The sequence below is a fragment of the Desmodus rotundus genome, chromosome 2 (genome assembly GCF_022682495.2).
Source record: "Desmodus rotundus isolate HL8 chromosome 2, HLdesRot8A.1, whole genome shotgun sequence".
Classification (NCBI taxonomy): domain Eukaryota; kingdom Metazoa; phylum Chordata; class Mammalia; order Chiroptera; family Phyllostomidae; genus Desmodus; species Desmodus rotundus.
Window position 1 is genome coordinate 70,409,812 of NC_071388.1, and position 16,978 is coordinate 70,426,789.

The 16,978-nt window shown below is 31.5% G+C and overlaps 1 protein-coding gene and 1 pseudogene across 4 annotated transcripts in view; one reads left to right on the forward strand and one right to left on the reverse strand.

Moving 5' to 3' along the window:
* The window catches only part of CADM2 (cell adhesion molecule 2), a 1,053,394-nt gene that overhangs the window by 726,538 nt on the left and 309,878 nt on the right, over positions 1-16,978 (forward strand). For 3 of the 4 annotated variants that reach the window (XM_071220610.1, XM_071220612.1, XM_071220613.1), the window contains exon 2: positions 12,993-13,019. The exons of the other annotated variant lie outside the window; for it this stretch is intronic. In XM_071220610.1, the coding sequence (XP_071076711.1) occupies positions 12,993-13,019 (27 nt within the window). The remainder of the gene's footprint in view (positions 1-12,992; positions 13,020-16,978) is intronic. 4 annotated transcript variants of the gene reach the window in all.
* On the reverse strand, positions 6,182-6,288 carry LOC112302636 (U2 spliceosomal RNA; annotated as a pseudogene).

Sequence of the window (16,978 nt, forward strand, 5' to 3'; positions counted from 1 at the left end):
AGGTTGAATGTGATGGTTTAAATCATGGAGATTCTATGTTTTATTTGCTTTTTTTGTTGTTGTTAGCCTTTTCCCTAATGCAATAATAAATCTTCATGTAAATTTTTTTCTTAATATATATTTACTCAATGTAATTTTCTGAGAGTCAGTCAGAACTAGAAAATTAGTCATAACTTCTGTTCATATTCTTTAGTAAAAATTTAGGTCCCGATATCACTGAGGTCTTTAAAAGGGCATTTATAACATTTTCAAGCAGTTAATATTTTTCAACTCAACTTTGGCTTTTTAGTTTATGATTTCACCAATGTTTCCAGTTCTCACTATTGAAGACTGAGAGTTAAGTGGATGAGTCAAAGCTACTTTAAATGGCAATGAATATATTCACGTGTTCCTAAACATGACTTTTAGTTTAAATTTTAAACAAAAAGTTATTTTTGACAATTTCTCTTGGCATATAATCATGTTAAAATGTTACCTATCCTTTTCTGTAAATGTCAGCAAAAAAAAAATCAACTTTGAACCAGTGACACTATATTACACTCTTTGTTTGTGTGTTTCGTTGCTGTGCATACAAGGTTTTACTTACAGTTTATTTCTCTCTAAGAGGCAGCACTTTGTTAATATGGCTGTGTACGATTTTCTGACAAGTGCTGAATCTACGCTAACAAAAAATGGTTCTTATTTATGATGTGTCAAATTACTGTTCTGAGAGTAGACCTTTTAGGTTGCATTCAGCCTTTAATTTGACTGAATTTAAATGGCATAAAATGCCTTTTAGTTGGGCCTTGGCTGGCATATTATATATCTCATTTCAATGAAAAACATTCACATGCAAATACGGTTTGTTTGGAGTGAGGACAAATGCGACTATCATGACTGATGAAGGCTTTTGATCACAGTTCTACAAACTGAAACCTTGAAAAAGAAGGGGCTATTTGGACTGGCATCTGCAATCCCATGAATTATTTAGTTCACGTTATTCATAAATCTCTTTGAAGAGGAGGTTTTATGAGATTTTAAGGAGGAGTAGTCATAGTTATGTTGCCAGATTAAATGTGTGCTGTTTGCCTGCATACGAACATTTTCTTTAAACGTTGTGTTTTATAGCCTGTAAAGTGTGTTACCTGAGTACTCTAGCAAGTTAATCTCTTTTTAGAAAAAGGAATCAATGCCCATTCCTTCCTCACTTCTTCCACCATTGGGTCTATTGGAAGGAAAAATGAATGAGCACAATGTAGAACATTTCACATACATTATGTATAGAAATAAGTAGAGCACATTAATAGGACACACATTTTTTAAATCCAGCTCCATTAGCTATAAGCTGTCTTCCCCTGCCGCGCCACGATCTTCCTCTCCTCCAAAACTTTGCATTAGTGCCGCTGCCTGGACAGACGCCTCTCCTTGCCTGGTCTGGATTTCCAAACCACTTTCTTTAGCTGGTGAATTGATTCTTCTAAAACTTAATCCCATTGAGAGTGACACAGCCTGATTTTACATTTATGTTTCTTCTAAATTACTTGTTTAAATATGTGTTTCCTTTTCTAGACAATAAGGTCTCCAAGGACAAGACTCTTGTATTAATTATGCTCTTTGTTCCAGAGCAACATCATCCTTGAATGTTCAATAAATGGCTGTATTTTTGACTAGAATTATCCTCACACTATGTCTTCTAAATTGAAGAATGGTTATATCTTTTGTTATTTACAGTATATATAAAGAACTATGACTTTTAAATTATTTCCATATGTGAAACATTAAGAGAAATTTAACCCTGGCTACCCTTTAGGAAAAACACTCTGTTCAGGGCACCTTCCACTGCTTTCAGCTAGCACAGGAGAGTGACTCAAGTTCAGGCCTCGTTTTGAGAGAGTGAGTAGAAATGCTCAGTTGTAATTTCCTCATTTGAATTTTTAAGTAGTGCTTTCGCAGTTTTAAAAGTAATGAAGAGTTAACAGTTTATGCTGCTGAGTAGCTGTCTCTTCCCCTCTCTTTGGAGTGCACAGTATTTGACAATGATAGGAAGGAGGTTAGTTAGACTAGGTAACCTTTAAGGGAAACTTCTGAGATTCTCTGATTCTCTGAAATCATCCCAGGTGGGATTTCAGGCTTAACAGTAGATTCAAGTGCAAATAGTCTGAATAAATTTATATACAGTTTGACTATTAAAAAATCCTGAGAACAGATTTTATTTTATTTTCTTTCTACAATATATTTCCTGTAAACTGTTGGGGCTTCTCAATATGTTTATTAATATGTACATATAAAATGTCTTGTGAAATTATGAAAAATAGCATCATATTGAAACAGATCTTTTCTTTCATGGTCAGATGGAATACTATTCCATAGATAAGAGGGACCGGTTTATTCGTACTGAAACTCAGGATGTAGGATGTGAGGGAAAATCTCAGTACTGGGAGTTGGAAGATTTGGAACCTTCTTGACTCCTATTCTTTTTTTTAATTTTTAAATTTATTAATTTATTATTTTTTTAATTCAGTTACAACTGTCTGCATTTTCTCCCCATCCCTCCACCCCACCCCAGACAAACCCACCGCCCTCCCCACCTCTACCCTCCCCCTTGATTTTGTCCTGTGTCCTTTATAGTAGCTCCTATAGACCCCTCTCCCTACTATCCCCTCCCCACTCCCCTCTGGCTATTGTTACACTGTTCTTAATTTCAATGTTTCTGGTTATATTTTGTTTGCTTTTTTCTTATGTTGATTATGTTCCAGTTAAAGGTGAAATCATATGGTATTCGTCCCTCACCGTCTGGCTTATTTCACTTAGCATAATGCTCTCCAGTTCCATCCATGCCATTGCAAAGGGTATAAGCTCCTTCTTTCTCTAGTAGCTTGGTTACCATTGAGAAAGTCTCATGTTGTCCCTCAGTTCTCAACTTCCACATATTCAGTTTAGAATTAACAGTGTCTGAATTCAGAGTTTCTTTGGGAATTCTATGCAATGACAGATACGGAAACTTTTTAAAAAGTATTAAATCACTTTTTTAATTGTGAAATTTACAAAATTTCAGGTAAAACATTGTCTGTGAAGAATACTTTAAGAATTCATTTTCAGCTGAATGTACTGAAGTTGTTAGTTGTTGTAGGTTTCTTATCCTTTCAAATGTATGCTCTACACAAGGTTGGTATGTGTGTGTGAATATATATTTTATTCAAAATAAGCACACAAAATATAGAACTAAAGTTATTATTATTTTCTCATTGTGATTATGTCTATCAGAGACATTGGACTTCAGATCGAATGTACTAGCTTCAAAAAAGTCAACAACAAAACTAACGTATGTTCTTTAACATTAGGTATTTTATTAAAATGTGGACTATTTCATATCATTATGATCATCTTACAAATATATATTTAAAACATTATGCCTAACAGTATTCGATGTGTAAAATACACATAATACTTACAGTTGAGCATTATCTCCCAAGCCAAAACTAGCAGTTGACTTACCTGTCGGACAGTGTGAACTAGTCTTCCACCTGCTCTCTGCAGCCATCCAAGGTACTGGGAAAATGAGTATCCAGAATATATTTCTGTATAATTCATCCGGGACACAAAGCATTTTGTCCATTTTTTCAGTGAAAAAGCTCATTCCAAATGGCGATGTCTTGGCTGTTACTTCAAACTGCCTGAATCCAGTATAAATATAAAATAATTATACTGGGTTTCTTAAACAGATCTTGAAATCCAGTTTATAATTCGTGCCGGTACTCTTTTTAATCTCACCTTTCTCCTAGCATATTTGCGCTGTTCTAGAGATAAGAGAGAGTTCGTGACATTTGAAGGTGTTTTTAACCTGATTTGCTTCCATATGCAAACTATATCGTGGCTTGTTTAGTACCTTGTAATTATGTGTTTTATAATTATAAGTTTTATCTCTCTCCCTCTGCAAAGCCCTATTCCACTGTGTCTTTATATTTGAATAGTGGACACAGTTTGAAGTAACTTGTCCTAAGATACTCTTCTGGCCAGAGTTATTGATAAACTCAGAACAAGGTCTCCACAAAGCTGAAGTGCAGAAATGCTGCAAGTAGGCCAAAGAGATTTTCTGAAACTGAATTCCTAAGGTCATTTGCCATACTTTCTCCACATGACCTGATTAATGTAAACCGTTGGCATTTTACCAATTGCAACAGACTATGTTTAGAAACTTCTTTCCTCTAAATATTAAAATATGATAATTATACTATTTCATTTGGAGAATATTTCACTCAGATGAAAAAATATATATAATCCAGACCATATCAATTATTTTTCAATTACTATTTATGGTTATTAAGACTATTTTGACACAATAATCTGGCTTACATTATCTTTTAGATTCAGCTATATGATATTTTTAAAATGACTTTTAAGACATTTAATGCCCATGAGTTGGTCAGATTATGGTATAACTATCTACTTTTTATATGTGTCTTGAAATAGAGCTGTGAGACCCTCATTAAATCTCTGAGAAATGTCTCTTACATTGCTCTTGTTTTTGAGGATTTCAAATTGAGATGTAGTCATTGTAGATCCTCAAATGCTCAACTTTTGTTATTATTTCTTAAATAAAATGTTCATCATATTTCTTGAACCTGTATCTATACACTATAACTCATTTTAAGATTGGCATTGCCATATCGATATAGGTAGAATAATGATGTCTATTAACCCAGAGAGTTATGTAGCACCTGATAAAATTTTGTTTTGGAAAATATGTTATACAAAAATTACTGACTTATATCAATATAAGATAAATGTGTTAACCAGAAGGCCAAAGCAGAGGAACACAGGGAAAAAAAAGATGTCACTGAGGTTCTCCGTAAGAATCAGTGGAACCAAATACCAACAGCCCAGTATTTACTTAACCTACCTATTTACCATTGAATCAGTAATGTGACTTCTTTGTTCACTTATTAAGACTTAAGTAAAATAACATCTATGTGTCAGAAAGCCTTAATTATGTCTTACAGTAAAAACTACCAGATCTCTTGTCTAATGAATTTGAAAGTGACGTTTCAAAATGATCACATCCTCTCTATTTAGTTTATAGAAGTGGGGCACTAAAAATAGACATCTAATTGCTCTTCAAATTAGCATGCCTTAAGTACTGAATGTATGTTAAGCATGTGTATTCTGAGTCTGAGCTTTTTTAGTGTGGGTGAATCATGACCCTCCCTGAAATATAAGTCAGGATGTGACTAGTAGCTGACGCACAGCATTCTGCAGGTCACCTTTCACCTTGCTGGGGCTGTTCATTGGGTTGATGAACCCAAGGGCAACGTCAAGTATTAAAACCTTACCCCTTTGTCTGAAACACTGACTGGCATTGGATTCCGTGGGAACTAAACTGGTTTCCTGAACTATACCAGAGCAGGTTAGATGCATTACCTTAAGTTATTACTAACAACATTCTCTATTTGCTTTTCTAGAATTAGTCCATTATCTAGTAATCAGTAGTTAAGGAACATTGAGTTTATGTTTACTTTATAACTATTTTCTTGAATATCTTAGGCCAAAAAAGCACATGATCCTTAGTTTCATATTTCTGCCTATACATTTTCTTCAAAAAATGTCTCATAAAAACATATTATTTCTGTAATTTTTTTTCTGTTTCTCCCCCTTAAAACATCACCTGTTACTACCCCACTTAAGCTGAAGCTATAAACCCGTGGGTTAACTTTAAGCCCAGGGTGGTATGGATTCTCTTACTTTATATCAATGAATTCCAGTTATCCATTATAACAATCGCAAACTATTATTAGTCAGTAAGTGTATGCACTAGGTGATACTTTGGTTCTAAAACTGAAAACCATTCCCAACATGTATACAGAGTACAGGAGTTACCCTTCCTACATAAAAATTAGAAGTACTAATTACCAATGGTATAACAACAACTGAGTAAACTGTTATATGTGCATATGATTATACAAAATAATTCCATAATATTGTCTTCTGTATACACATACATACACACATATATGGATATACACATAAAGAGAATGTCAAATGACTTTGTTCATATCATTTTCTACCTCAGATTGTGAACTCTTATTGATACATTTCATACCTTTATTTATTCTACATGACCATTAAAGAACTTTGCTGGCCAGAAAGCTTTCAAAAAAGCTTATGTAGTTGTTTTACTATTTTACCATTACTAATTATAGGCACAATGGCATCATGTACTTTGCATATGTTTAATTTAGTAAAATAGAATATATTTTCAACTGATAGGAACAGATACTACACTTGATCTTAGCCAAAAGGCTGAGAAGTGATAAAATAGAATATATTTTAAATTAAATTATTATGTAGAAAATTACTAATTAAGATAGTTACTTTATAGAAGAAACTGCAAATATATTATAACATCTAGGAAATAGGAAATGTGACCAATCTCATTGATATTGGAAGTTAGTTTTCTGACTATCTGTTTATGGAACGTTCCTTGAACCTAATGTGATAGTGACTGACAATAATTTAAGTATGTATGTCATATTTATTCATTAAAATTAGCCACTGAAAATCTAGCGAATAATATGATATGAAACTAATCTCCAACATTATATTTTACTTTAGTTATTTATTTAAGATATTTCTAAAATAGATTCCTGATTTAGAAACATAGATATAAAATATAATTTCAAAGGATGCCCACTCATTTTATTTATTGAGAACCTTTTATTCTTGTAGTGTCTCATGTCTTTCAAAATAATATATGGCAGATACAAGTAAGGATTTTTATTTATATTATGGGAAAATTAATATTGAGAAATAGTAATATTTAAAACAGAAATTAACCTAGATATTTGATTAAATTTTTAAACATTTTAAATATTTTTTATCAGAAATTTTGGTGGTATGTATACAAAGGTAGATGGTATGATAAACAGTGTACATCCCAAGATTACTTTGAAACAAATACCAGGCAACACATAATTTTTCATGAATATTTAGTTTTGTTGAAAAATAATGGTCTAAAAAACAGTAGCAATACTATTATTCCACTTAACTATTAACAGTAATTACTTAGTGTCAGGAAATATCTCATGCTCAAGTCAGGATCCAACCTAATCTACACATGACAATTGTTCGATACGTCTCAGAAGTTCTCCCTTCAAATGATACCATTTTTCCCGAAATCTATTTGCTAAGGAAACCAAATGCCAAAATTGCTAGTGTGTGGTTTCCCACACTCAAGATTTGACTAATTGCATTGATTTAATGTAATTTATTTATTTCCTGTATTGATTGGACATTGTAATTTCAATGTAGAGGCATGATCTTATCCAGATTTTATTATTTTGAGAAAAGTACTTCTTAAAAGGTATTGTGTCCTTCACAGGTACTGCACGGTAGCTTTGTTTTTAATGATAGAATCAGGGGTGGTGATCACTGCCTATGTATAAGAACTTAGTAAGAATTGTAGAATGGTGGGTTTTGAATTCTATTATTTTCTCCTTATTGGCTGAAGTATTTGTGTGAAGTGCTATTCCCGTGCATCAAATATTACTTACTCTAGGGTATAATTTGTTTAGCAATTTCTTTCTCAAATTAAAAAAAAAAACCTAGTTTGAACTTTGTGTGATTATTATGAAAAAAAAAACACTTGAAAAAAGTTAACGTCAAACTTTTTTAAGTCTTCAAATTCTAATGTGCCTTTCAACAAAATTCTAGCATTTAGACAATTGGTAGCTAGACATTGAGTTGATAGCTAAAAAGTTATTTTAAATAAATCTCAAGTGATTAGTAAAAAATGTATTTATGTTAGATAGAAAATAAACTTAAAAGACAGCATATTTAAAAAGTATTGCAAAGTATTTAAACTTTAAATAAACTTTAAAACTTAAAATAAACTTAAAAACTTAAACTTAAAAGGGGAAAATGTAGTAGGTACTTAGCTAAAATCCAATTATTTTAACATCCATATCTTAAACGACTATAACAATGCAATGTCTCATATATTAGATGTAGTCATACTGTTCCTTTTCAAAGAAGAGTGATTTACTATTTTATTTAATGTTTGATTTTTTCTTTTTTTTATTGTTGTTCAACTACATTTGTCCCAATATTCCCCCCCTTGTTCTCCCCTGCCCTACCATTTACTTCTTTCTAAAAATGAATCAAACTCCGCTGGTATTGATTAGCACTATATTGCTATACTATCATCTAATGATTGGATTTTGATGTAGTAGATTTAAAAATATAGGTTTATCAAGCATGGTGTTTTCTTTGTAAATTTGCTACCAGACAACTTTGTGACCTAGAAAAAGTCACTTATCCTAGGAAGTAGTGGCAATGTATTTTCTTTCTTTTATAATTTGCACATATGTATAAAACAATTAACTTTTCATATTTAAGATAGGTTTTATAGTATTTACCAGTGGGAACTGGGTTGTGTTTGTTTTACTTCATTGCAAATAAATTTTGGGTGAGGGAAATATCTAATAGATCTGCATATAAAGTCATAGATGTAAGAACTTCTCTCTCCTTGGAAACACTAAGTGCTTTCTAAGTTTATGTTTTACTTCCCCGTTAGGGAAGAATATTCTCTTATCTATAAATTTGCTATGGAAAGAGGAATAAAAAAACACTGGCTAACATATTAAGATATTTCAAAAAATTTTATATCATCTTAAAATACAAAGATGGATGGTGCTTTAACATTAGTTCTGTGTGAATAGATACTATTCACGCCTTTCATATCTCCATTTACGAAATGTTTAATTGCTAAATAACTTTTTAGCCAACAGTTCTAAAGGCAACCACAAATACACTATGTTCTATATCATTCATACATTGGAAATACTAACAAAATATACCACTATTTGTTATGCAGTAAAAAATAAAAATAAGTAGTAGGAATTCAAAAAGCAGGGAAAATGTGACAAGGTCGTGTCATTTTTGAGGTAGGTTATCAAATTTATCTAACCTCCCCTGAGAATGCCCTCATGCCTTGTACTTTATTTTGAGAAACACTTTTAAATTCACCAATTCTTCAAAAATTATTAGATAGTGATACTTGTCAAATAGACTGAAAATTGACTAATTCAACAAAACCAATTAAATTGGTAACAATGATATTTTTAATTTTTGATCATTTATATTGGAGATTTTGGAGATAAACCTTATTAATACAATGCCTAATACTCACTAACTATTCAGTATCCATCTATAAATATCTCTGGTGGTTCTATTATAATCATGATTTTACTTCAAAATTGCACACGCAAATTTTTACATTAATATTGTAATTATTAATTGTTACAAATTTATTATAACTAATCATCTCTGAAAAAATATTGTGAACACCTATAATGTCATAGTTACAACTAGCTGCTTTTATTAAAATGGTGATGAAATGTTGATGTCACATCTAAAATTTTTCTCTGGTTAAAGAACCTTTATATCCTTTTTTTTCATTTTAACTATGTACTATTAAAGTTGTATTTTCAAGATAACTCTCAGTCACTTTGGGTGGTATGCAATGTATACTTTACAATTGACTTATAATTGGGCTGTGCTGACAATGGAAAATCTTACAAGTATTGAACATGACATTTATGACAGTATTGCTGTCATCTTGGCTTCTTTTGTTGAATATTCAGAGTATTATAATTGGGCTAACAAGCCTGGTAGCCTGGCTTCTTTCCAATTATATTAGCCAGGCTAGTCTAGTATTAACTGCCTGAACACACAGAACAGACATAAAGCTTTTGTTTTCCTTTCTATTATTTTGGTATCTACCCAATAATCTAAGAATAAAATTATCTGCCTTCATGTAATATTTGAGAACTTTCAATAATTCATCTCCTGGACAATGAGAAATGTAAAGATTTGCCTTCTCTATTTTTATTTCACTAATTTTAATAAAATGATTTTAGTAAAAGATTGGTTGTATCTGTTACATATTAGATACTAATATTTGTCTCAAAAATTTCTAAAGGCTTTTAGCAATGCTTTACATTCAAGCTAAAAATTTTAAGCGATAAATTTGAATTTTAAGTAAAATATCCTTTCATGCAAACAAATCCTTATACTGTTAATTAAAATATTTTCTATGAATTTTAGGCAAATTATATTTTTATATAATAAAAATAAGTCTTTTAGCTTTGTATAGTCTTAAATATAAAGATAACAATAATTCTTGATGACTACACTTCTGAAATCTATTAAAATTCTGGCCAAATTAAAACTGAATTTTTGATTGAAAAACAAATATTAATAAATGTTAAATGAAATGACTTGTGGTTTAAAAGATCCGAAGACTTTATAGTGTATCTATTTGGAAAACTAGATTCTTTCTTTCTATTTGGAAAACTAGAGACTTTTCTTTCTTTCTCTCTTTTTTTTTCCTGTTTTCCTGTTGTTTTATAGCATTCAATGTACTTCCATATTTCCTTTCAAACTGTCCCAACCCTAGCATCTGTACTATTCAGGTGTTCATTTTTGTCAGTGATTTTCTGTATAGAAATATGAAAATAACCTGAAAATCTGTCCTATAAAAACAAAACACCACTGTAGTACCTGAGGGATATGGCGTAGGATGTGTCCTGCAGTGTTAATAGCAGGAAAAAAAAAAATACAAACAACCTAATTGCCTATCAATAGAAAAGTAGTCCCATACTTCATATATATTATAGAAATATATGCAACTATTAAAATTAGTGAGTTAGAGCTCCATGTATAAACTTGGAAATTGTGGGAAAAGCAAAATACAAAGTAGTATATTGGACATACAGTATTATTCTGTTTTTGGAAACTAAATACACACAAATATATATGCTATGAGTTTTTGTAAGAATAGCAAAATTTGGAGATGGTGTGGCAGAGTGGTCTAAGCTGCTGGATTAAAAATAGCACAATTAATTTTTCTAACATTAACAAACAGTTAACATTGGTTATTTCAGTAGCTAATATTGAAGAAAGATGAAATATTGTTTTAATGTATATCATCTCTAATTTTTTAAATATATCAACCTTATAATAAAAATAAACAATGAAGTAAAACTATTTTATTCATTAAATAGGAGTAAGTTTTTTGGTTAAAATAACTTATAAAATGTAAGTTTCAATATTAAGTATTTTAGCGATTTAAATGGTTTTTAAATTATGTTAGGATTTGTTACATCATAGTAAGCAACAATATTACCATATGACTTGTAGTTTAATTTTGGATCTTTGCAATTTTAGTTTGAATTTTACCTTCATAATAAGATCGTAAACATTCTCTCTCTCAAGTCGCATGCCTTCATTTTAAAGTTGTTGAATAGACAGAGATTGAATGAGTTTTACCAAGGACTTAATCAAGTTTTGGGGGAATATTTTTGCTTTTACTTAATATATTTTATCTGGAGAAATTATTTAAAAAACATGATGTACATTTTTGTATGAGCTAGTGGAAGAAAAACACTAAAATCATGTTTATGATTGTGAACACAAATGAAATTCTCTGTGAGTCTCGCATGTACCTAGATTTGCTAGAATTTTTTATTTAGCTTTAAATAACTTGATGGGATGAACTGTAGATTAAATACTCTATATACACTTCATAAGTACTTTAGCTAAAATCTAAATCAAACGTCATTGAAGGTCAGTGTGCCAAAGTAATGACTGCATATTTCCTAATTTAGGGATAGGTTACTAGTTCACCTTTAATATCATTTAGAGAGTGAAAAAGCACTCTTTCCTCTGCCAGTCTGCATTTTTAAATAGTATTTAAATCAAAATAGAATTTATCACTTCAAAACGTTTAGAGGTCTCTAATTATGTATTTTTGTCTAGAAATCCTCCTTGGAGTAAAGAACACCCCTATAGTTCTGTTTTAACTTTCTCATTAATTTAATAACTATAAAACCCAAATAGTGTTTACCACTAGATTTAAATAAGCTTGATTGTCTGCTCCTTAATGGTAATAAAACCATTTAAAGTAATGGAGTTTTCTGGTTTCATAGCTATGTGGTCAACCAAATCCCAAATAGCTGGAGTTTAAGGAATCACCCAGTTTTGATTTGGCTTTGTAGACTTGCTGTTTGCAATTCAGTTGATTGGCTCAGTGCCTTAAGTCCCAATAGTGCAGGCGTGTCAAACTCATTTTCATGTGGGGCCACATCAGCCTCGCGGTTGCCTTCAAAGGGCCTGATGTAATTTCAACTCCTTAACAGTTAAGAAGTAGTTACATTTATACAGTCCTAAAATTACATTAGACCCTTTGACGGCAACTGTGAAGCTGATGTGGCCTCTGGGGAAAATGAGTTTGACACCCATGCAATAGTATAAGGAATTTTAGAGTTAAATATACCTAGAATCAAATCCCAAATTTGTTTCTTTTCAGCTTTGTTTTTGTTTTAGTGTCATAGGCAGCAAGTAATTTGACTCCCAGTTTCCATGTTTGTGAAACAATAACAAAAGTTACTTCTTGAGGCTATCCCTATTAAGTGGAAGATGTATGGAAAGGGTTCAACCTCAGTCTCTGGCATTTAGTAAATGCTCAGTAAATGCAAGTGGCTTGTTATCATTTGTCCAAACATTATGGGTTATGTTTTAATTCTTAAATAATCTGAAATATATTTTAAACTATATATGTATATATATATATATATATATATATATATATATATGAGTATTTCTTCAATTGAAATATTATCTAAAGTTTAGAATTAAGAAAGAAATAGAGAAAGAAAGATTTACAGTCCTTAAAGGGATTGGTGACTATGGTATTTGGAATTTGCATTGTGTGGTTCCCATCTAGTTTATTCTTTCTTATTAAAAAAGTTTAATCATATGCTAATAGAATAGAACTAATTGTCATTTTCTTTGTTATAAGGTCCTATTCATCTAAAGTGTTTTGATCATATAATAATAAACATATCTTTCTAGACTTTAGCTAATAGTACTAACATATCTCTTTTTCTTATTAGAGACTTTGTCTAATATCTAATCCGTTTGTTCTCTTCTTCTTGTGCAATCTTTCCTTGGAACAGCGGCTGCTTCAAAAAATAAAGTTAAAGGTGAGCTCCTGTCCGTGTTGCATGATTCACCATGATTCGTTTTTTCTGCTCAGTGTTCTAAGGCCACTTAAATGATGGAGTGAATTCTTTCGGGATGATATTAGTTCAGTATATAGATATTAATCACAAATTTCTACAAATACAAATATATATTATTTCAGTTACTCAGTGTGTGATGTATGTCTGTGTCTGCATGATTGTTTGTGAGGCTGATTTTTTGTTTGTTTTATTTCTCACTTTATTAAACGGCTTTTGTGCACTTACATTTTGCCTTTTGACTTTTGTTTATTTTGGCAGGAGGTAAAATTGTAAATTGGAAAAAAAATACAGCATAAAGTAAGGCTGATGGAAAATCTTTGAATTGAACATGCCTTCATAGAATTATGTGAAGAGAAAATGTTGTGCTTTAAAAATGAACCTTATAAACTGCGGGTTTCTATTCATGACATTTCTTCCATTTCCTAGTTGCATTAAGTTTGCATTTGCTAGAATTCTAAAAATATATTTTCACGAGGGAGGCTGTACTTGTGTAATGCCAGAATGTCTCCCTGAAAAGAAAAAGAAAGACTTTAGGCTTGATGTGTCAGTCTTTCTCATTTTGAAAGAATTCTAATATATGTATGATACTGTGCCATAGGTTTATAGTTTCTGTGTTCATTCCCTACTGTCTAAAACAATGTATATATTTAAAACTGTTTCCCTTTATAAACCAAATATATATTTTTCTTCTTTCATTTATTTTTATGCAGCAAAACTGCAATAACCTTATTAGTCATATACATACATACATACATACATATATATATTTATATAATCGTCAATTTCCTCATTTACAGAGTGTGAATAACAATAAACTCTTCAAAAGCCTGTGGTGAGGGCTGAGTTAGGTAAAATATATAGAACAACTAGTAGGCTTCCTGCTGTTACTAACATTTTAATCAATGCTGGTTTCCTATGGCTTCTCACAAATATGCCTCTTCTTTATTGAGAATGTTCTAACACTTCTTCATTTAATATCCTGGTATCTAATATCTTCCTGTGTGTGGTCAGAAGTAATGACCAGGTGGTTTTGTCATTTTCTTTACTTCTAATATTCAAGTTCACCCCAAGGCCAACCTTCTCTATTATCCCTCTCCCTCCAACACTGCCCTCCCCCAAATTGTATTTTTACAGCTAGTTTTAACACTATGACAGAGTCATCTTTAAAGTATTAACTGCTCCCTATCTATAATGCTAAGCATTTAGTGTGCAAGTACCACTTTTCCAGCAGTATACTTATTCCATAGAACACTACAGATATAAAGGGCTGAAGGGCGAGATAGCAAATCTATGGCTACCCTTTGTGGTTTCCTCCACATGTAGCCTAATGTGTGGTTTCTGTAAATATGATAGAAGAATTATTGAGACTGGGGTCCTCCTTAGAGGATGGTTCAAGTGGGAGATGGGACTTAAGTTGATTCTTCAATGTTGGGTGACATGCAGAAAAAATAGTACATAGAAAATATAACTTAAAAGCCTAAGTAAAGGTATGGAAGTAGAAATAAGTTTAGTTCATTTCAGAGTAGTGAAGAGAGGTGTTAAGTGAAGACGTGTGTTTTCATGAAAGTGGAGGGAAATGAATTTGATAATGTAATAGGCAATGGACTGATGGTAAGCCATTACCACACATGATTACATAAAACCTCTTGTAATAATCAAATTTATGATCACTTGATAATTCTTAAAAACAATGGACAATAATCAAATTACAATGTACAGGTTATACAGTATGAAGTAGAAGAAACTAATTTAGCATTGCAGAATTATAGAAATAAAATATATTACAGGTGTCTGTGAAGTCATGTCAAAAATCCAGCTGGCTGGGATTTACAACATACTTTGCACATATATCTGTGACCAATTTTCTGCTTTCCACATCACCATCTCTAATCTTCCACACACACCTATCCATTTCATTTGAATCTTCTTTCTCGAATTGTGTCCAAGCCTGCAGGGGGCATTTGGGACATAGTTTACCCTGTGCTTACATCTTTGCATCTATAAGGTCTTATGGAGACAAGAAATGACACTTCGAACATGAACTGTACCTCAGATAGAAATTGAAATTTTATTTTTAATGATTGAGACCAATGTATACTATGAAGAGATAACAGAAATACTCAATATTTTTATTGTACCATTTCCATGTCAAGGAAAATGGTCTTCAAACAGGAAAAAAATGTCAGTTAAGAGGAAAATAAAGCCAAAATAACATAAGAGCAGATGGTTGCTTAAAAATAGTTCATCTCCTGGCCCAAACAAAGTATTCCAGGGCAAAACAGGGGAAGTTTTGAAGAGAGTCCTATCTTGTTCAAGTAACCCTATGTAGTCACCCAAATGCGGGGAGCCTCTAGAATATTGGAGACAGGAATATGTCTTCATATTTTGTTTTAAGAATGATGTTCTAGAAACCATAGACTGGTAAATTTGACATTAACTTCTCAGTAACAATTTGAAATAGACTCGTAAAACAATCTATAGGTGTTTAGATTAAAAGAGAGTATACTAGGAGTCTGCAATTATTAGTAATGCATAGGAAATTACCCTAACTTTCCCTCTTCTTTTTAAAATATTGGTTATTATACCAATTTCTGAGGGCAAAATATAAATATGACTGAATTCATCAAGTCCTTAAACAGCTAACACTTTTCTGATCTATCCAGAAACCATCATTCTGAAGATTACTGATTATTCTTCAGTGGTCACATCCAATGGTGGCTTCCCAGTCTTCGTATTATTCATTTTGTTTTGCTGAATATATATATTTTTTCTTTTGATTTTCTACTTCCCTTGCTTTTAGTATCTCCATGCAGAAGTTATTGCTTTTTTTAACTCCTCTTTGCCTCTTCTTGTCTTTTATATCTTACTCTGGAATATAGATTTCATTCAGGTTATATCGATTCCTGAAGAGATCGCTTATCACAGTGTTGGTTCAGCTCTCCACATCCTCTTTAAGAGATGAACTTTACTTTCTACAGAATAAAGGAAGCAACCATTTTCTAGATGAATGTGTATCTACAACTGACCTTTATCACCATTATTGACAACTAAAACAAAAGATCTAATCAAATTCCTTCCCTGAAAACCTAGAACTGTGGCGGGGGGCGGGGGAGAAAAAATGGAAAGGAGCAAGAAGGAGGAGAGATGAAGAATCAGTTTTGTTACACTTAATTATTAACTTGTCCTTCTTTTAGGGGGATAAAATTATCCTAATAGTATCCTAATTTTTACTATGGGTATGGTAGCTTTTGCATAGAACACTCTTCTTCAAATCACTCATTTTTCAGAGTTTGCCTGGAGAAGTTTCTAACTGGTCTTCTGCTTCAGTTCTCAATACTCCATAATCTATTCTACACTCATACATCACAGTGAATTTTAATGAAGATCATCAATGCTTTGCCACTTAGAGATAGACAAAAAGGTGCCTTAAAGTACCTTCCTAAATATTTTGTATTGTCATTTTATTTTTTTATTATAAACTTAAAAACATAGACTAAATGTATCTTAATAACTACTGTTATGAAATCTTATAAAATTTGTAAATAGTTTTAATCTGCTAAGTATATTTTTAGTCTTTAGTCTGCTTTTTAGGATTTTTTAAATTCAAAATTTGGCAAGTAGTGTGAGGATAACATTTTATGCCATTTCTGGATTACCAGATATTACATTCAATCATACAATCATTATTCAGTGCTCAAATATAAATTAACATAATTATTTTGATTTTGCATGAGAATTAAAAGAACACTCAGCAATCTAAATTGAATTATATATGTGGCTTAGAGAAGAAAATTGGTATTTCAATTTAATGGATTTAAGTAATAGTCATATGTAATATTGTTAAATAAATCATTGCTTCGGGTATAAATATGAAAAGTCAGCCACTCAACCAAAATGTGACACTTAGTATCTCAGCTTTG